The 21313-nt window shown below is 36.5% G+C and overlaps 2 protein-coding genes and 1 long non-coding RNA gene across 4 annotated transcripts; 2 read left to right on the top strand and 1 right to left on the bottom strand.

Annotated features, from left to right (window-relative positions):
• On the bottom strand, positions 837-5667 carry LOC109833973 (40S ribosomal protein S6). 2 transcript variants are annotated; one of them, XM_020401861.1, is made up of 7 exons: positions 5550-5667; positions 5350-5414; positions 3980-4037; positions 3736-3844; positions 3507-3642; positions 3300-3436; positions 837-1324 (listed from the first exon to the last, which is right to left on the bottom strand). In XM_020401861.1, exons 1-7 carry the CDS (start codon positions 5553-5555, stop codon positions 1080-1082), a joined length of 756 nt encoding a protein of 251 aa, XP_020257450.1. In that variant the 5' UTR covers positions 5556-5667; the 3' UTR covers positions 837-1079. The 2 variants fall into 2 exon arrangements, with proteins under 2 accessions (XP_020257450.1, XP_020257449.1); XM_020401860.1 differs by having other exon boundaries at positions 3300-3455; positions 3526-3642.
• On the top strand, positions 7675-9077 carry LOC109833975. Its single transcript, XR_002245405.1, has 3 exons — positions 7675-7809; positions 8255-8337; positions 8452-9077. It is a non-coding gene; the product is annotated as an uncharacterized LOC109833975 (long non-coding RNA).
• Positions 9099-10523, top strand: LOC109835027 (zinc finger MYM-type protein 1-like). The gene has a single exon (XM_020403027.1). It carries the CDS (start codon positions 9099-9101, stop codon positions 10521-10523), a length of 1425 nt encoding a protein of 474 aa, XP_020258616.1.

Raw genomic sequence — 21313 nt, 5'->3', positions numbered from 1 at the left:
GGATCATCCACAATGTAGCTCAATCAAGTGATCATCAATGACTAAGAAACTTAGTGGACATCCACTTAAGTTGACATAAGTTTCTCTCTCTCTCTCTCTCTATATATATATCTATATATATATATATATATATATATATATATATATATATATATATATATATATATATATATATATATATATATATATATATATATATATATATATATATATATATATATATATATATATATATATATATATATATATATATATATATATATATATATATATATATATATATATATATATATATATATATATATATATATATATAGAGAGAGAGAGAGAGAGAGAGAGAGAGAGAGAGAGAGCAAGACTCCTATCAACTTAAGTTGATGTCCACCAAAGTTTGTAGCCACACATTTATTAATATAAAACACATTTTTATATAATACAAAGATCCCTAGGCAATATGAGTGATTAAAAACTTTGATGGACACACTATTCCCTATCCACTTAAGTTGACACAAGTTTTCACCTACATATATATATATATATGAGAAGAGAAATATGAATAAACTTGGTACCAAGTTTCTTCATTGAACTTGGTAGTGAGGTGGTCAAATCCCCACCCTACATCACGCCTCGAAGAGAAAGACTCACCTACTTTTAAAAATAGGCTCCATCTTCGAGGCGTGATGTAGGGGTGGAGTTAAAATAAACCAGTTTTCACCATCCATATCCATTATCCACTGAATTGTTTTCCACTGCAGGTGCCTAAAACCACTTCACCATATGCCAAAAATGTTCCAAATCAAATTTTTTAATGTTTAACAATACCAGCACTATAAATCTACAACAAAGAGAGGAACACGTGCATATATATATGCATGCAAGATCTGTTGAAGAACAAACTAATACGATATAAGGATGTTTCATGTTTTAACTCGTTGCCTGGAAAATCAAATGACAAACAACAGACGCAACTCCACATCCTCAAAGGGAAATCATGGTCCAGACAAAAAAACTAAGGATTCAAAATTACTACTTAACACAGAAGACAGAAAGCCACCTAGTTATAAACTATAATCCTGAGTTCAAGCAGAGACTGAAGCAGTCTTGGCAGCTGCAGCAGAGAGCCTGGACCTCTTCTTTGCCAAGCTCTCACTGCGTCGGTCCCTCTGCTCCTTGAGCCTCGAGGCAAGGAGCTTCTGGTATTCTGCAGCTTCAGATTTGGCCTTGGCAACTCTCTTCTTCTTCTCTGCAATTCTGGCTCGCTTCCTTTGCAAGGTCAAGGGAGTCACAAGCCTCTGGATTTTTGGTGCCTTACTGCAGGTCTTTCCTGCAAAAACAATGGCAAAATTTGCTTCAGGACAACCCGGATCAATTGCAAAAGATTGTGACAACTTGAATCCACTAACCAGTCTGAATCTAAAAACAAAATGCTGTTTGTTCCCAAGGAATTTTTAAAATATTCTGGGAACATATGCAACCAAGCTTGAAGAGTTGTCAGGTTTATTTTCTTAACCTATTTTTTTTGCGTTTGTTTAGTTGAAAACCGAGGAAAGGAAATTGATCAAGATATCAAGAATCATCAGCAATTTCCTGTATCAGAAATCCTACCTTAAAGCTTTACGCTCAGATTGTATGAAAAAGTTATTAAACAATGAAAATAGTGGAAACTACATGTAAGAGCCTGAGTAAACAAGATAGATTAGCAACTGACGCTTGTATCATATGAGTTGCCATGCCTCTTATTGTCACCTGAAACTAACAGATTGCTTATTCAAAATGTGGAAAAGTCTAAAACCTCTCATGTTTTCCATTCATCCATCAAAATTGACAGAAAAAGCGAACAATGGGGATTCTAAAATTTCTGACTTTATCAGTCATATCCGTCTAATCCTGGAGCTTAACAGGCCCTAAAGTAAAGAGTAAAGATTTGATTGATAATTATTGACAGAAGAGGGGAACGTCAAAGACAAAAAAGGTGTGCTCAAATAACATTAGAGTCTAATCACCACAGCAAAATGGCAATGAAAAGTTGTGTTGGGTTAAGATGTCAAGCCTGAATTTTTCTTCAGATAAACATTTAGAACACTAATGGGGCATCACACACTGATAGTCCGCATTACATTTAGACCACTAATGGGGCATTATGCACTGATAGTCAGCATTGAACTTATCTTAAGAAAAACTACCATCATCAATGAACAAACAGTTGAATCCTCTGGATGGAATATTATATTAAAAATTATTATAAAATGAAGTGTATGATGAATGTACTCTTTTTTAGAATAAGAGAATGGAAGCATTGGCTAGAGAATTCACATTTATTTGTAACGAGGAGAGATAAACACAAGAAATCATCACCAAGGTTGCTGATAGCAGATCGCGGCGCGTCGCGGCGAGGTACCGCTAAGGCTATATCGGGCTATTGCGGTGAAATCGCGGCAAATAGCACACAGTCAAATAGCAGTTAAATTTAAATATATTTAAATATCCTAAATAATAAGAAAATTCATAAAAAATCTAAAAATTCAATTAGTTGTAAATTTCTTGTATTATCAGTAAATAACAATTAGTAGGCTTGTTGTATGAATGAAACTATGAAGAAATTCAAGAAATATAGCATCATAATATGTGTGATAGCGGGTTTAGCCGCTTTTAACCGCGAAAATCCGCTTTAAACCGCGAAAATCCGCTTTTAACCGTGAAAACCCGCTTTTAACCCGCTAAAATCCGCTTTTACACGCTATTCGAATGAATAGCGGATTTTCCCGCTTAAGCCAGCCGCGAAACCCCCACGCGTAGCGCTGAAGGGCCGCGACCGCTATTCGCGCCGCTATAGCCCCGCTATTGGCCGCTATTTACAACACTGATCATCACTATATAAATTATGCTTGAATATACCACCAAGGGAGAACTTTTATACTGGCAAAACCAATATCATCACTTTTCCCCATTTAAGATCAACATTATACTGTCAAAACCAATATCAACCCTTTTTCCCATTTAAGATCAACATGGGATGACGGATTATGAGTTCTCAATATTTTGCAACGAATTGAGATTCAAAAAAGTAGAAAACACTTGTGACTGATAAAAATGGAATAAGCAGAGGCAGGAACCAAAACTAGAAAAAGACAAAGGGCTCTTCTATCATTCTATGTTTTTAAACATAGCAAGAAAGAAAAAGCGAAAAGGCACTGACAACATAGTAACAGCACGTCTCTCCAAAAAACATAGTAAAAGCAAAACAATCATCAAAATAATTACCAAATTAAGTTTGCAACAGATAAACGTAAATAACTAACCTTTCTTGTTAGTGAAGGTCCTACGGTAAGTGTTGACATACTTGCGAACATCATCTTCCTTAGAAAGGTTGAACAGCTTACGGATTTTGGAGGCCCTCTTTGGTCCTCTCATCCTTGGCTTCTCAACATCAGTCAACCCAGGAAGGTCATTCTCACCTTTCTTAACAATATGGTCCTCTCATCCTTGGCTTCTCAACATCAGTCAACCCAGGAAGGTCATTCTCACCTTTCTTAACAATAACGAGATTGAGGACAGAGAGATCAGGGCTAACAATGCACCCACGCACAGACTTCCTTCTTCGCTCTCCATTGCGCCTTCCATAACCACGGAAGCAAGGTGTTCCTGTTAAGAAACAAATTATCAGTTCGTAAACAATTATCACGTTTATTGACAGAGCTTAGATATCTGAATGTAATTAAGGAAATTTAAACTTGCCTCTGTGCAGCAATAGGCGGACACGACCAGGAGTCAGCACTCCCTGCTTCATGGGAAAACCCTGCTTGTCACAACCTCCCATGATTTTGAAAACATATCCCTTGAACTCCTGAGTATATCGATAAGAAAAATAATAACAAATGAATATGTACAGTAGTTTAATAAATAATAAAAGAAAAACTGAAAATACATAGAATTCCCGGCTGTATAAAGGAAGTATTGTGTTGTCAGATAGTAGTCTTACCTCGCCAAGAGCATCACCACTGACTTCTTGTGAAATACGCTTATCATAAAACGCACGGCTGTATAAGAGAAGAACAGTCAGGACATGAATCAGAAAATAAAATATGCAATGCGCAGCCATGCATGTTTACAGACAGTAAGTAACATGGACACACATCAACCAACAGAGGAAATAGGGTGGATGATGGCTTAGATGGTAATTTACATACAGTAAGAATCAAATTGCATAGTGCCTATACTGAGAATTAAATTGCAATGTCTCACAAACAAATTAGGGAGAAATAGTGGAAGAGATGTTCGCCAAATAAGATACTGCTGATTAGTGCATGATGTCTCACAAGTATTCAGAACTGTAGAACAGTAGATATAACAAACTAATAATGTCATAGAATAAGATTCCCAGATCAATTACCCAAAGGACTAAGAACAAAGAATGAACGGTTATTAAAATCATAAGGGTGACAAAATAACATCAAAAGCAGTACATGTTGCGCACAGAAACAGAAAAGGACTGGACATTCTTTTATTTGAAGTTATTAGTAATGATACAACTGAATGGACAGAGAACACATAGAAATGATATAATAGATGCAAAAATGCCCATTAACTACTTGCTATCATTAACATTCTATAATAAGCTTGCTTCTTAAAACAAAAAAAAACTTGCAATAACAACTTAAGGCGTAGATGAGATCTGGAAAGTCATTTCGTAAAACATTAAAACTTCAAAAAACAAAGGCACTGCATCAAACGACATTGAACCACTAGTCTGCAGATGTTATTTCTGAAAAACGTCCATAGCGAAGTTACATGTCAGGTTATTCAGCCAAACAACAGTCATACATGAGTTTATGTTCTGTAAAATTCAAAGAAAAAATAGTTTTAAGGGTGAATTTCGAAGAAGATAAAGGTTGTTGCCATAATTAGCTATCCCAGCAAGAATAAAACTGCAGACAGATGACAGATTATGGCCTGAGGGACTTATTTGAGACAACTTAAGTGATTCAGGGATTTATTTATATGAGTTTTGGGGAACTATTTCATGAATATCCCATTTGACAAAGGTACTTAATGAGTTTATGGGATAAGAGAAGCCTTCTACGTGTTAAGCTCCAACCTTAACAACTGTGGGTAATAATTAGCTCAAAGTTCACATATGATGCTGTACAATGACAAGATCATAGGTACTAAACACTCACATATGGTTTAGACTAAGTACTAGAAACCGTAATTAACCAAGTAACAAATAAAATAAATACACCATCTTTGGCAACCTATGAAATATTAAACAGGAACAAATAATGCAACAAAGGCGCAATGAAACTAATAAAGGAACTCAAAAGAGCATAACTTGTAAATGAAAAAACTTACAGCTTCTGGTCGTCGTCAATCTCGAGCTTTTTCTGGCACCCAGTGGTGGGATTGGCGATATTGAACTAAAAAAACCACAAAAAAAAATTGTCATTAAAACTTAGATTTGGAATAGAATCATCAAATCTAACAGCATGAGAAGGTTCCGATTCTACAACACAAAAAGAAGTAATCTTTAGATCTAGGTTTAGCATTATTACCTTCATCTTGGATCTAACGAAGAGATCAAAGCGGCGAGATGAGCGAACGGGAGAAGGAAACAGAGAAAACCGCGGCCTGAAGTTATATATGCTCAGGGAAATTGGGGTTTGTGAGGTTTGGGGTTTACATCAAGAGGGCAGATAGATTGATTAATCTCGACCGTCCAATAGTTGCACAAATATTTTGCCTAATGGGCCACATCTTTGGGATTTTGAACATACTTAATGGGCCACGATACTTATGTTGGCCCAAACTATATATTCTCTAGTCACCAAATTTTCTAGCCAAATAGGCAGGGTACGGGATACGGAGAGGGTAGGTGGGGTGAGGGGAGATGCAATGAGATGCGACATGTTGTGCTTTTCGTTTAACTAGTTTTTATGCACGTGTATTGCACGTGTTAAATATTATAATTATTTATTTTTAGTTTATTTTCTTATTAAAATTTGTTCTTCGATTTCAATTTGATAGTTTTTGCTCACTTATGTCTCTAAAATTTAATATTGTGATTACTTATTTTCTTTAATGTTTGTTTGAATAGACTACACTCAATTTAAGTTTCATGTTGATAATTGAATTGACATGAAATCAACGTGAAGCCAATTTGAATATTCATGTTATTTGGATTGACATGAAATGAAGCTTTACCTAAGTATAGTGTTGCAAAAGTTAAAATACTTGAAAAATAACATTATAATAGCAAGAGGAATAAGTAAAGGCAATAAGTCTAGACAATTGATTAGAAGTGGTTAAAATGGCACAAAAGAGAATATGGATTTTATTCCTAATCATTGATAGACTTCATTAAAAACTATAAATTAAATATTAATGCTGACTCTAGTATAATTTTATATGATAAAAGCGTCCACAAAATAAGTATATAAAAATATTTAAAAACTCGTGAATATCTCTTCCAAATATTCCTAATTTTACTAAAAAAATTAGGTTATTCTATAAAATATTAAGAAAATGTTGTCTTTTATTCTTTCTGTTTCGTTCTTTATTGAGTCAAGATCAAGCATTCTTCACTTTTATTTTTTTTCTAAGCTAATTCTGGAGTAGTATCTTCATCATCTACGTCGATTGTAACATCATACTCGATCTGGACTTCTTGTGCTATTGTCTTTCCTTGGGCTAATTCATTTTTTATCTTCCCATCTAACTTTACCAGTCCTGGCCCAACTCTTTCCTAAACTAGTTCTGAATTAAACTAGGGGTGCTAGTCTAAAGAACTAGCTTTATGGTCTCTTTTCAACCTGAACAAAGCCCGCCCAGTAGAAGTCTAAGTTTTGTCAAACAAGAAATTGTCAAAACCTCTTATATCCTCTTATCAGTTTCAAATTGATGGTGAGGTTACATCATAATTAATATATGAATTTGCGGACAATATCTATTCCTCTTAAAGTTAAAGTTTTTCTTTGATTTGTTTCGAAAGCTAAATAGAATACCAGAGATAGGTTGATACTAAAAGGGATTAATTGCTATTGATCCTATTTGCCCCCAGTGTGGTGATGATTATGAAACATATGAACATATTTTTGTCTCATGTCCTTTCGTGCTCTCTAGCTGGAGAACTCTTTTACATAAATTCTCCTTATCTGGTCTATTTTCTCTCTTGAACATTTGTGCTCTTCATGGAGATTATATGTTGTGCATACTAACCAGCATTTACTTTGGGATGTCAGTTTTATGGCTGATTTGGAACGAGCGCAATTCTCGTATTTTTGCACAAAAGGCCAATCATTCTTTAGATGTTTCAGCTCAAGCTGATTATTTTGATTTTTTTTTTTTTTTTTTTTGTTAGTTGTCGCCAAGCCGCAAATGTAGCGGTTGCAGCTTTGGCTAATAAAGAACAAAGTTTGGTGGTATGTAATCGTCAGAGCCGGCCCTAGGGGTAGGCGGGAGAGGCCTTCGCCTAGGGCCTCAAAAAATAGGGGCCCCAATATAATACTTCTATACCTTTTATAGATATGAAAAAGTAAGAGGATTTTTGTGCAAAATTGTTAGAGGGTTCTAATAGCATAATTCCAATTCCTATAAATACACAAAAGTGACAAAACCTAGGTCTCTCTCTGACCTCTCATCTTCTTCAGTTATTCCCGACTCCGTCCGCTCCTCCACGGCTCCACCGTCGATTCGTCGAAGTGTCGAACTCCACGGCGCCGCCTCCGGCGACTCCCTCCGCCCCTCCCACCGGAAAACGCGACCTCGCCGAGTCTGTTTGCCGTCTACGCCTGACGCCTCCTCCGCCGAATTAAGGTGCGAGATGCTTTTTCGCTTAAACCTGGCATGTTCGGCTGTAATTGACTAATGTAAAGTGTAAACAGTAAACTATGTAATTGTGTAGCTACTAGCTAAGTAGCTTTGTAGGCTATAATTGACTAATGTCCTACTGCAGCATCCTACAACTTTTTTTTTGTCCTTTAGCAATAGCTTCATAGACTTTTAAAGACGGATAAAAGTAAGTTAATTAACCTAAATGGAGATTCCTATAATCCTATGTCCAGTTTTGATATATTAACATCAAATTTGATTTATTTCAGAGCTTGTTACCATGGCCAAAAACTAGTTGATGCATGTTACCATTCAATTATATGATTTATTTCAGAGCTTGTTTCATGACCCAATATGATCAAATGATTGCATCGTATTCGTGTCCCAAAAAAAATCTTAAGTCCAAACTTTGTTTTTGTCTATTGAATAGGAACAAGAGATAAAAGTGCATCTTTTAGGATTCAAGCGTGTTGATCTGAAATTTGTTTGAAGTGAAGCTATTCAAATTTCAAGGTAATTTTATAACTTCATAAATTATAATTTTTGTTGATCTTATGTATTTTAGTATTTGTATATAATTTTTTGTTGATCTGAAATTTGCATTGTTGATTGATCATATTTTTTCAGCGTTCATCATGCTTCCTAGAAAGTATAGTTCTGGATATGAAAAAAGAAAAAAGAAACAAAAATTGGAAAAATTGGAAAAGTCTCAAGCAGGAGCGCTAGATAAGTTTTTTAGTAGTAGACATACAGAGCATGATAACGAAGAACATAATAATGAAGAAAATCAAAATGAAGAACAGAAAAATGATATGAATATTGAAGAACCTACTGAACACAATATGAATATTGAAGAACCTGCAGAAGATGATAGAAACATTGAGGAACCTACTCAACTTAGGATTGAGAGTGTCAATGAAAACATGAATGTTGACGATCCAGCAAATTGGGGTAATATTGATCAAAAATTGAGAGATCTTTTAGTAGAAAGAGGACCCAAAAGAGTTGTTATTGATTTTCCTAAAGATATTGAAGGCAGACATTTCTCTTCCACTCATTACACTCGACAATGGTTAAATGGAGAGAAACATGATAGGAGATGGCTAATATATTCAACTTCTTTGAATGTGGTATTTTGCTTTTGTTGCAAATTATTTAGAAAAGATGGAAACAAGAATCAAATGGGTTCTTTGGTTAATGAAGGATTTAAAAATTGGAAGAATCTTAGTCATAGACTTCAAAGTCATGAAGGGAGTAGTGAGCACATAAGTTGCATGAGAAGTTGGATAGAATTAGAAATAAGATTGCGTAGTATTGAAACTATTGATAAAAGTGTGCAAGAAATATTAAACAAAGAGAGAGAACATTGGAGACAAGTATTATTAAGAATAGTTGCTGTTGTAAAAACACTTGCTAAAAATGGTTTAGCATTTCGTGGGGATAATGAGAAGATTTATCAAGAGAACAATGGAAATTTTTTAAGTTTAATTGAAATGATTGCCGAATTTGATCCGGTAATGAAAGAGCATATTCGACGTTATCAAAGTGGTGAATCTCATAAGCATTATCTCAGTCATAAAATTCAAAATGAACTGATAGGAATGTTAGCGGGAGAGATTAAACATACAATGATCAAAATAATTAAAGAAGCAAAATATTTTGCTGTTATACTAGATTGTACTCCAGATATAAGCCATGAAGAACAAATGACTCTTATAATAAGATGTGTGGATGTTTCAGAAAGTCCAGTAAAGGTAGAAGAGTTCTTTCTAGAATTTCTTAAGGTCGACGATACGTCAGGACTAGGACTTTTTAGCGAACTTGAAGATGTATTGAAGATTCTGGAACTTGACATTTCTAATGTAAGAGGACAAGGGTATGACAATGGATCTAATATGAAAGGAAAAAATAAAGGTGTGCAGAAAAGACTCCTCGAAGTAAATCCTAGAGCATTCTATACTCCATGTGGTTGTCATAGTCTTAACCTCGCACTTTGTGATATGGCAAACTCTTGTCCGAAAGCTATATCTTTTTTTGGAGTGATACAACGTTTATATACTTTGTTTTCATCTTCTACTAAGCGGTGGGATATTTTCAAAGAACATGTTTCTGGTCTCACACTTAAGCCATTGTCACAAACACGGTGGGAAAGTCATGTTGAAAGTGTAAGAGCAGTAAGATTTCAAGCTACAGAAATAAGAGATGCTTTAATTCACTTGGCAAGTATCGATGGAGATCCAAAAATAAAGAGTGAAGCTGAGTCCTTAGCAACAAATGAAATGGAGAATTTTGAGTTCTTATTGGGTATGATTGTTTGGCACAATTTATTATTTGCTGTTAATTCTGTTAGCAAATTTTTGCAAAAGGAAGACATGCAAATTGATATTGCTATAGATCAATTGAATGGGCTTATATTATTTTTTGAAAAGTACAGAGAAAATGGATTTAATGAGGCCATTACTGAAGCTAAAAATGTTGCATCTGAAATGAAAATTAAAGCTGTATTTCGTGAAAAGCGTATCATTCGCAGGAAGAGACAATTTGATGAAAGTGCTACCGAAGAGACAATATTATCTCCTGAAGAATCATTTAGAGTTAAATACTTTCTATATATAGTGGATCAAGCTATTTCTTCTCTTAGAGTAGGTTTGAATAATTTCGGCATTATGAAGAAGTCTTTGGGTTTTTATTTGATTTGAAGAAATTCAGCATTGTTGATGATGCTAGTTTGAAGGCTTATTGTGTGAAACTTGAAGAATCTTTAAAGCATGACAGTCATTTTGATATTGATGGCGAAGATTTATTTTTAGAGTTGAAACTTTTGAGAGAATACTTACCAAAAGAAACAAAAAAAGCAATTGACGTGCTGAATTATTTGAAGAAATTGGATGGTACTTTTCCGAATGCTTGGATTGCTTACAGAATATTGTTGACCATACCTGTTACTGTTGCCTCTGCAGAAAGAAGCTTTTCAAAGTTAAAGTTGATCAAATCTTATCTTCGATCAACTATGTCACAAGAAAGATTGAACGGCTTAGCTTTACTGTCAATTGAGAAAAATGTAGTGGAGAAACTTGATTATACAAGTTTAATTAATGATTTTGCATCTAAAAATGCAAGAAGAGGCTTCATAAAGTGATACTTCTATTGGTTCATTGATCTTGTTTTGGGAATGAGAGTGTTAGGGTGTGATTTGTAGGCCTTTGGCCAGGGTGGGTAGCTAAGGAGAACTACATTGTGTTTGATCCTTGAGGTTAGTTATAACATCTCTTGGTATGTAGGCAACCCTAAAGTTACTTGGGTGCAACACTTTATTTTTAAAAAAAATCTTGAATATAGGAGGGCCCCTTTAGGATTTTTGTTCAAGTTTTTGCCTAGGGCCTCCGAATTCTCAGGACCGGCCCTGGTAATCGACCTAGTGATGGGTTTGCTCACGATCCGATGGTGGTGTAGTGACTGAAGGTATTCAAGTTGCTCCTAAAATGTTAATGTTTTGGTTTATGCTGAAATCTTACTTTGAGACAAGTCCTGGTATATTTTGTTGTATAAAGGGGTTTGATGTGTGGCTATTTATATATTATGCAGTGGCATATCCAGGATTTAAAAACTTTTTTTTTTTTGGCGGGGCGGGGCAGGGGGGGCGCACAAAATATATAAGTACGATGATGAAATATAATATATATACTACAAGACTAACCATAGAACAACATACATAGAGCTTGTGTTGACTATAATAAAAAAAATTAGGTAAAACCTTAATCCTAAAATTATGCACCGCACTCTTTGAAAGAAACAAAATCATCAAGTAATAGATCTAAATCAAAGACCTTTGTAATATTCTCTCAATAAAAATAAGCATACAGTCAGCAAGAAATCAACTATTTAGATCTAGGATTTACAAAACAAATTAATAAAAATAATTAGGAAAAAATGTGTCGGGGCCCCAAAAGCTGAAAAATCATGTGACGAGGCCCCTTGTATTTTCCCCCTTGTGTATAAGCCCCAAACAGCAGCCTCTAATATTTCTAGGGCCCTCCACGTCAGCTGTATACAGCCAGAGGCATTATATTTTAAAAAAAAACCCGACTTTGCCCTTCTCCTTCTTCCCCAAACGCTTTGTCACCTCTCTTCGTCACATCCCATTAAATGCAAACTACTGTAAGAAATGGAGGGAAATTTCCCCCCTTTTTCAGGCTATCATGAGCAATAAATATCTAGTTATCCATTACTCTTCCATTACTCTTCCTCAGACCAAAATTCTCTCCATTACTTTTCCTCAGACCAAAATTCTCTCCATTACTCTTCCCTCCACTTCATAATGGCTGAAAAGGACATCACCTGCATCGTAGCTTCGGGTGATAGAGCAGTATTCATGAAGATTAACACTTCAACCACCATTCTTGATCTAAAATTTGATGTGTCAGATAGGTTAGATCTTCCATATGAATCATTAAGTTTGTCATTCAAAGAAGAAACAAATGGAAGCTTCAAATTTCCTATTGAGAACGAGGGGGATCTGTCGTCTATGGTGGAGCATTGCCATAACAGAGGATTAAAGGAGGTTCACATGCAAGCTTTCAAGGAAAAAGAGGATTCTTCAAAAGTCCACAGCGCCGTTCAAGTTCGAGATGACATGTAGGGGCAAGGATTTTTTTGATGCTAAGACCAATATTCATGTAATATCAGTTAATGTTAGTTCATTGGATTATAGCTCGGATTCTAATAGATTTGCTAGTTCTAGCCCACAACTTGTAGTTATAAACCCAGCCCTCGTTTTTTAATTCAAACTTAATAATTCTCGCTTCTACGTTAGTTCTAGCTTCTATTACCCTAGTTCTAGCTTGTATACAGCCAGTTCTAGCCCACAACTTGCTAGTTCTAATCCCAGCCAGCGTTTTTAAATGAAAACTTGTTAAATCTAGCTATTACGTTAGTTCTAGCTTCTATCCCACTAGTTCTAGCTTGTATACAGCCAGTTCTAGCCCACAACTTGCTAGTTCTAAACCCAGCCCGCGTTTTTAATGCAAACTTGTAAATTCTAGCTTCTATCTCACTAGTTCTAGCTTGTATACAACCAGTTCTAGCCCACAACTTGCTAGTTCTAATCCCAGCCAGTGTTTTTAAATGAAAACTTGTTAAATCTAGCTATTACGTTAGTTCTAGCTTCTATCCCACTAGTTCTAGCTTGTATACAGCCAGTTCTAGCCCACAACTTGCTAGTTCTAAACCCAACCGATTTTTTTCATGCTAAGTTGTTAATTCTAGGTACTACGTTAATTCATGTAATATCAGTTAATGTCGGTTCTAATAGATTTATTGTTAAGTATAATCTATTAGTTGTTAGTTCCAATAGACTTATAGATTTATTGTTAAGTATAATCTATTAGTTGTTAGTTCCAATAGACTTATTGTTAGTGCTAATCGATTTACTATGAGATCTAGTTCAAACTGTGTTAGGTCCAACATGTTAGTTCTAAGTGACTTTATGTTCGGTCTAAACGTTTTCATGTTAGTTCTAAATAAAATATTGTTAGTTCAATTGGATTCCACGATAGTTATAACACAAGCAGTTGATGTTTTTTTTGCCTTTTCTATTGTTAGTTCTAAGTGTTATTCATGTTCTTTAAATTTGCAGCGCTACCAGCAGTATGAACTCAAAAAGCATAGAGGGTGGCCCGCCGTTGTCGACACCCACATGTGTTTCAGATAGGATCCCCAATGATAATCCTTCTGGAGATAATGTTCTGATGATTCATGACATGATTAGCAGTTCAGAGAGGATTCCTGCTTGGTGGCACACTGCTTTAACCGGTGAGGGACAACGGTTTGAGAGTGCGAAGGAATTAAGATTGGCTTTACTATACTATTCCATGGCCAAAAAATTCGAGTACTTGTTTGCTAAGAATGAACCGAAGCGTATTCGAGTCTTTTGTTGGTTCAAGGAAGCCCAAATATGCCCGTGGATGTTATTTGCCTCTCCAACGCAAAATGAGAACAGACTTGAAATCAAAACCTTCGTGGACAACCACACATGTGGGAATTTTGGCAATAATGCAGGTCAATCTAGGGCGTCACGACAATTCATTGCGACCTAAGTATTACCCACGTTAAAGGTCCGACCTGATTTACGACCTATCGACGTACAAAAGGAGTTACTAACTTCGTATGGGCTTAGGGTCGATTATAGCAAGATATGGTGGGGGTAAAGAAAGAGCACAAGAGCTACTATATGGTGATGCCCATGAGTCCTACGATCAATTATGATGGTAAAAGAAGATAATATCTATAATATAGACACTAATTTCATTTATGTTGATCCTAACATATAATCTTCAATGGTCTAGGTATGTAGAAGAGGTTAAGAAGACAAACCCAGGTAGCTACATTCATGTTGAACAAAATGAGGGGAGGTTTTCAAAGCTATTCATCTGTTATGCCGCCTGCATAAATGGGTTTTTGAACGGTTGTAGACCACTTATATTTTTGGATGATACCTTTCTGAAAGAGCGTTTCAAAGGTATACTCCTCAGCGCCGTTGCATACGATGGAAATTAGGGGATATTTCCATTAGCCTATTGCATCTGCGATCAGGAAAATACTGTAAACTGGAATTGGTTCTTACAAGGTTAGTTCGGGTAATGTTAGTTCTACTAGAATTCATGCTAGTTCTAACTCATTCGTTGTTAACTCTAACTTCAAATATGTTAACTACAAATATTTATAGGTTTATGGTCTATTCTCTATGAAAGGCCAGATCCATACAACCCTCCACACAAGCTAGTTATAATATCTGATGCGGATAAGGGGATCAGAGAAGCAGTCAGATTATATTTTCCGGATGCTATACACTCTAGATGTGTTCTGCATCTAGTTGAGAATTTCAGGACAAAGTTGCGGGATTTGGGTTTCAACGCAAAGGATACTCGGATTTTGGGCAACCTTTTGCAATCTGCTTGTTACAAATATACTAAAGCAGAATGGAATGACTATGTGGAGGACATTAGACAGCCTACAACATTGTCATGAACTACGCTCCAGAGAACTGGGCTAACGCATTTTTCCCCGGAATTAGGTAATTTATAAGCTATGTCATTTCTTATTTCAGTTAGTTGTTTGCCTAACTAAATTAGACATGAATGGATACACTGGAACTAACTATAACCTAGTCGGAACTAACATAGGCGATATACCCAACACTTGTAATAGAACATGGGTAATAACCCAGTTAGCTGGAGTTAGAACTAACTGGGTACCATCTAGAACTATCACGATAGAAGCTTTCACTAAGAACTACTCAGCTAGAACTGACATGACAAATAACTCAGTATTTTTGATGAATTCCCTGTTATGTTCCAGATATGGTCACGTTACATAAAATGTTGCAGAGTCATTCAACAAATGGATACACGAGGCTAGGCTTCTACAGATACTACAACTCGTAGAACACATACGTAAACAGATTATGGTTCGCATGAATGAGTGACGATTAATGGCTGAAAGTTGGAATGGATTTCTTTGTCCCAAAACTGAACTTGTCCTCAAAGAGAACATGGAAAATGGGCGTCCATTGGATGTGCGTCAGTCTCATACAAGATTATTTGAGGTACAATCTCATAAAACTTGTAAAGTGGATCTTGACAATAAAACATGCACGTGCCGCGCGTGGGATGTAACCTGTATCCCTTGCAAACATGCATGCACAACCATTATGTTTATGAAGAGGGATGTTTACCAATTCTGTGACTGGTTTATGACGGTTGAAGCTTTTAAAAAGAGCTACGAGCCAATCCTCTACCTCATCCCCGATTACGAGAAGTGTAGCGTACCACGGGAGGAGATACAGATCCTACCACCATTAACAACAAAAAGGAAAGGGGGAAATAAGACCAGGCGTATCAACAACAGAACAGTTTACACCAGGCCACTTAAATGCTCTCGATGTCATGTGGAAGGTCACAACCGTAAAACATGTAATGAATCTATTGCTGACTAAGTACTTGATATGTTGTTAACTATTTTGCTTGTATATTTACAAACTAGTACGTTTTGTTTAATGTTGAAAGTATTCTCATGTGTGATGAGAACTAGCATCATCTCCACTAGCAAAAATGTTGTAAGTATTAGAACTATACGAGAACAAATAGATCTGACAATGGCTAAGATAGGACAGACACGACAGCATCAAGAACTAAAACCACATCAGCTAGAACAAACATTGACTATCCTAGAAATAACACGACAGCAAAAATAAAAACTGCGCAGGTAAAATACGAAGGCTGGTTTTAGAGCTAGCAAGTTGTGGGCTAGACCTAGCTGTATACAAGCTAGAACTAGTGAGATAGAAGCTAGAACTAACGTGGAATCCAGAAATAAAAAACTTAGCATGAAAAAAAAGCGGGCTGGGTTTAGAACTAGCAAGATGTGGGCTAGAACTGGATGTATACAGGCTAGAACTGGTGGGATAGAAGATAGAACTAACGTGGAACCAAGAAATAACAATTTAGCACGTAAAAAACATGGGTAGGGTATAGAACTAGCAAGATGTGGGCTAGAACTAGCTGTATACAAGCTAGAACTAGTGAGATAGAAGCTAGAACTAACGTGGAACCAAGAAATAACAACTTAGCATGTAAAAAACGCTGGCTGGGTTTAGAACTAGCAAGATGTGTGCTAGAACTGGATGTATACAGGCTAGAACTGGTGGGATAGAAGCTAGAACTAACGTGGAACCAAGAAATAACAACTTAGCACGTAAAAAACGAGGGCAGGGTTTAGAACTAGCAAGATGTGGGCTAGAACTGGATGTATACAGGCTAGAACTGGTGGGATAGAAGCTAGAACTAACGTGGAACCAAGAAATAACAACTTAGCACGTAAAAAACACGGGCAAGGTTTAGAACTAGCAAAATGTGGACTAGAACTAGTTGTATACAAGCTAGAACTAGTGAGATAGAAGCTAGAACTAACGTGGAACCAATAAATAAAAAATTAGCATGAAAAAATGAGGGCAGGGTTTAGAACTAGCAAGATGTGGGCTAGAACTGGATGTATACAGGCTAGAACTGGTTGGATAGAAGCTAGAACTAACGTGGAACCAAGAAATAACAACTTAGCATGGAAAAAACGCGGGCTGGGTTTAGAACTAGCAAGATGTGGGCTAGAACTGGCTGTATACAAGCTAGAACTAGTGAGATAGAAGCTAGAACTAACGTAAAACCTAGAAATAACAACTTAGCAGGGAAAAAACTATGGCTGGGTTTAGAACTAGCAAGATGTGGGCTAGAACTAGCTGTATACAAGCTAGAACTAGTGAGATAGAAGCTAGAACTAACGTGGAACCCAGAAATAACAACTTAGCATGTAAAAAACGCGGGCTGGGTTTAGAACTAGCAAGATGTGGGCTAGAACTGGATGTATACAGGCTAGAACTGGTGGGATAGAAGCTAGAACTAACATGGAACCAAGAAATAACAACTTAGCACGTAAAAAACACGGGCAGGGTTTAGAACTAGCAAGATGTGGGCTAGAACTAGCTGTATACAAGCTAGAACTAGTGAGATAGAAGCTAGAACTAAAGTGGAACCAAGAAATAACAACTTAGCTTGGAAAAAAATGCTGGCTAGGTTTAGAACTAGCAAGATGTGGGCTAGAACTGGATGTATATAGGCTAGAACTAGTGGGATAGAAGATAGAACTAACGTGGAACCAAGAAATAACAACTTAGCACGTAAAAAACGCGGGCTGGGTTTAGAACTAGCAAGATGTGGGCTAGAACTAGCTGTATACAAGCTAGAACTAGTGAGATAGAAGCTAGAACTAACGTGGAACCAAGAAATAACAACTTAGCATGGAAAAAACTAAGGCTAGGTTTAGAACTAGCAAGATGTGGGCTAGAACTGGATGTATACAGGCTAGAACTGGTTGGATAGAAGTTAGAACTAACGTGGAACCAAGAAATAACAACTTAGCACGTAAAAAACGAAGGCAGGCTTTAGAACTAGCAAGATGTGGGCTAGAACTGGATGTATACAGGCTAGAACTGGTGGGATAGAAACTAGAACTAACGTGAAACCAAGAAATAACAACTTAGCACGTAAAAACATGGGCAGGGTTTAGAATTAGCAAGATGTGGGCTAGAACTAGCTGTATACAAGCTAGAACTAGTGAGATAGAAGCTAAAACTAACGTGGAACCAAGAAATAACAACTTAGCACGTAAAAAACGAGGGCAGACTTTAGAACTAGTAAGATGTGGGCTAGAACTGGATGTATACAGGCTAGAACTGGTTGGATAGAAGGTAGAACTAATGTGGAACCAAGAAATAACAACTTAGCATGGAAAAAACGCGGGCTGGGTTTAGAACTAGCAAGATGTGGGCTAGAACTGGATGTATACAGGCTAGAACTGGTTGGATAGAAGCTAGAACTAACGTGGAACCAAGAAATAACAACTTAGCATGGAAAAAACTAAGGCTGGGTTTAGAACTAGCAAGCTGTGGGCTAGAACTGGATGTATACAAGTTAGAACTGGTGGGATAGAAGCTAGAACTAACGTAGAACCTAGAAATAACAAATTAGCATGTAAAAAACGCGGGCAGGGTTTAGAACTAGCAAGATGTGGACTAGAACTAGCTGTATACAAGCTAGAACTAGTGAGATAGAAGCTAGAACTAACGTGGAACCCAGAAATAACAACTTAGCATGTAAAAAACACGGGCTGGATTTAGAACTAGCAAGATGTGGGCTAGAACTGGATGTATATAGGTTAGAACTGGTGGGATAGAAGCTAGAAATAACGTGGAACTAAAAAATAACAACTTAGCACGTAAAAAACACGGGCAGGGTTTAGAACTAGCAAGATGTGGGCTAGAACTAGCTGTATACAAGCTAGAACTAGTGAGATAGAAGCTAGAACTAACGTGGAACCAAGAAATAACAACTTAGCTTGGAAAAAATGCGGGCTAGGTTTAGAACTAGCAAGATGTGGGTTAGAACTGGATGTATACAGGCTAGAACTGGTTGGATTAATACGAGTTGCCGTGCGAGAAATAGTTGAGGGAAACGGACTTGATGAGAGAGAGGCGAAAAGCGGCGGGGGAAAGACTTGATGAGAGAGAGGAGTTGAGAAGACTTGATGCGACAATGCGCGCGGCCCTAGAAATAGTTGAGGGAACCCTAGAGAGAGGGAGACCGGGGGGGTTGAGGGGGGTAGGGGGTGGGGAGACATAGAGAGAGTGAATCACATAGGAGAGCGCGGATCGCAGCGGGGTTCCTCCTAGGCAGCAGCGCTAGCTGCTGCTTTGTTTCCCTATGCAGACCTATACAACCACTTTGCTAAGCTAGGCAGCAGCCGATTGTTTTTTTTTGTTGGTAAGAAACGGGCGTTAGCCGATTGTTTTTATTGGGCTTTTTCTTCCAAGTCCCTTAATTTACGGTTATTTACTTTAAAAGGCATTTAAATACCTGACCTTGAGACATTAATAGGAATCTAACATAACCATTAGAAATTGAATCTAACAAATTTCTTCAAACTAAGAAAAATTAGAAATTGAATATACAGTGAGAGGCATAGCAGTGGCCATGTTTAGACATTTGAAGGAAAATAGAAATTACAAAAAAGTGTCTTTTGATAACAATCTTTCAATTATTTTTTTTGAATTTGAATCGTGATGAATAATGGAATTATTAGTATAATATACTTTTAAGTGAAATTTGTGCTTTTAAGTGAAATTTGTGGACTAATATTTTGATAGACTATGATTTTGAAGAAGTTTGTGATTTCAAAGTTCCTGCGGAATAAAGGTGTGTTTTCACTCACATAGTAAAAAATGGTTGTTTTACCCTTTTTCTCAAAGTTCCTGCGGAATAAAGGTGTGTTTTCACTCACATAGTAAAAAATGGTTGTTTTACCCTTTTTCTTCAATTTCATTTGTATTTTAATCTTCCTAGTTTTGACTAAAAGTAGACAAAATTTAAATTTCGCTATTTTCAAATTGTTAATTAGAACAAACATGTTTAAATAATGAAAATGAGAGCAAGTATACTCTTCATAATGAAATTAAACATCAAAACTAAAGAATGCGAAACAGTATCTTTTCAGTGTATGCAAACATATGATTTCTATTGATATTAAATTAAGTGAGTCCATCCAGTATCAATAATTAGTTTCTCATGAAAAACAATTCTAACTAAACCGCTATGAATTTTCTTGAAAATGGAAACTTAACAGGCGTGTTTACACCAGGAGCTACACAAAATGAAGATATCCGGTGGTGATAAAAGTGTGATCATTAGTAATTCTATATAACTAGGAATTCATATATAAAGACTATTTACTCCCTTCAGAGTGAGTTACTATCATAAATAATTTAATATATAAATTCTGCAATCAATAAAACATTTTAATATCCTTTTGATATGACCCAAAGCCGACAAACAATACATACCTCCGCCATTATTTCACTAGAGTCCCACCAGGGGCACACTATAAACCACACTCCCAACCACACCCCAACACTCTTTATAGTGCTAGTGGGCCATGCATTATATTTTTTTTTAAAATATCAAGCATGACCTACTAGCACTATAAAGAGTGTTGGGGTGTGGTTGAAAGTATGGTTCATGGTGTGCCCCTAGCATTATTTATTTCTCCTCTACAAGAAAAGCGGCGTGGGAAAGACTTGATGAGAGAGAGGCGAGCGGACTTGATGAGAGAGAGGCGAAAAGCGGCCTGGGAAAGACTTGATGAGAGAGAGGAGTTGAGAAGACTTGATGCGACAATGCGCGCGGCCCTAGAAATAGTTGAGGGAACCCTAGAGAGAAGGAGACCGGGGGGTTGAGGGGGGTGGGGGTGGGGAGAGAGAGAGAGTGAATCACAGAGGAGAGCGCGGATCGTAGCGGGGTTTCTCCTATGCAGCAGCGCTAGCTGCTGCTTTGTTTCCCTACGCAGGCCTATACAACCACTTTGCTGAGCTAGGCAGCAAGCGATTGTTTTTTTTTTGTTGGTAAGAAATGGGAGTTAGCCGATTGTTTTTATTGGGCTTTTTCTTCCAAGTCCCGATCCACTTGGCTGAGGTAGAATCAAATTATTCCCTTAGTTTGCGGTTATTTACTTTAAAAGGCATTTAAATACCTGACATTGAGAAATTAATAGGAATCTAATATAAGCATTAGAAATTGAATCTAACAAATTTCTTCAAACTAAGAAAAATTAGAAATTGAATATACTGTGAGAGGCAGTGGCCATGTTTAGACATTTGAAGAAAAATAGAAATTACAAAAAAAGTGTCTTTTAATAACAATCTTTCAATTATTATTTTTTGAATTTGAATTGTGATGAATAATGGAATTATTAGTATAATATACTTTTAAGTGAAATTTGTGCTTTTAAGTGAAATTTGTCGACTAATATTTTGATAGACTATGATTTTGAAGAAGTTTGTGATTTCAAAGTTCCTGCGGAATAAAGGTGTGTTTTCACTCACATAGTA

This window comes from Asparagus officinalis, chromosome 3 (genome assembly GCF_001876935.1).
Source record: "Asparagus officinalis chromosome 3, Aspof.V1, whole genome shotgun sequence".
NCBI classification, from domain to species: Eukaryota; Viridiplantae; Streptophyta; class Magnoliopsida; order Asparagales; family Asparagaceae; genus Asparagus; species Asparagus officinalis.
This window is presented reverse-complemented; position numbering and strand designations above follow the sequence as displayed.

Coding starts and splice junctions, on each gene's coding strand:
- LOC109833973 (XM_020401861.1), bottom strand. Junction 3,845..3,979: donor GTGGTGATGCTCTTGGCGAG/GTAAGACTACTA, acceptor CGATATACTCAG/GAGTTCAAGGGATATGTTTT. Junction 3,643..3,735: donor CCGCCTATTGCTGCACAGAG/GCAAGTTTAAAT, acceptor GTTTCTTAACAG/GAACACCTTGCTTCCGTGGT.
- LOC109835027 (XM_020403027.1), top strand. CDS start 9,099: ATGAGAAGTTGGATAGAATTAGAAATAAGATTGCGTAGTATTGAAACT.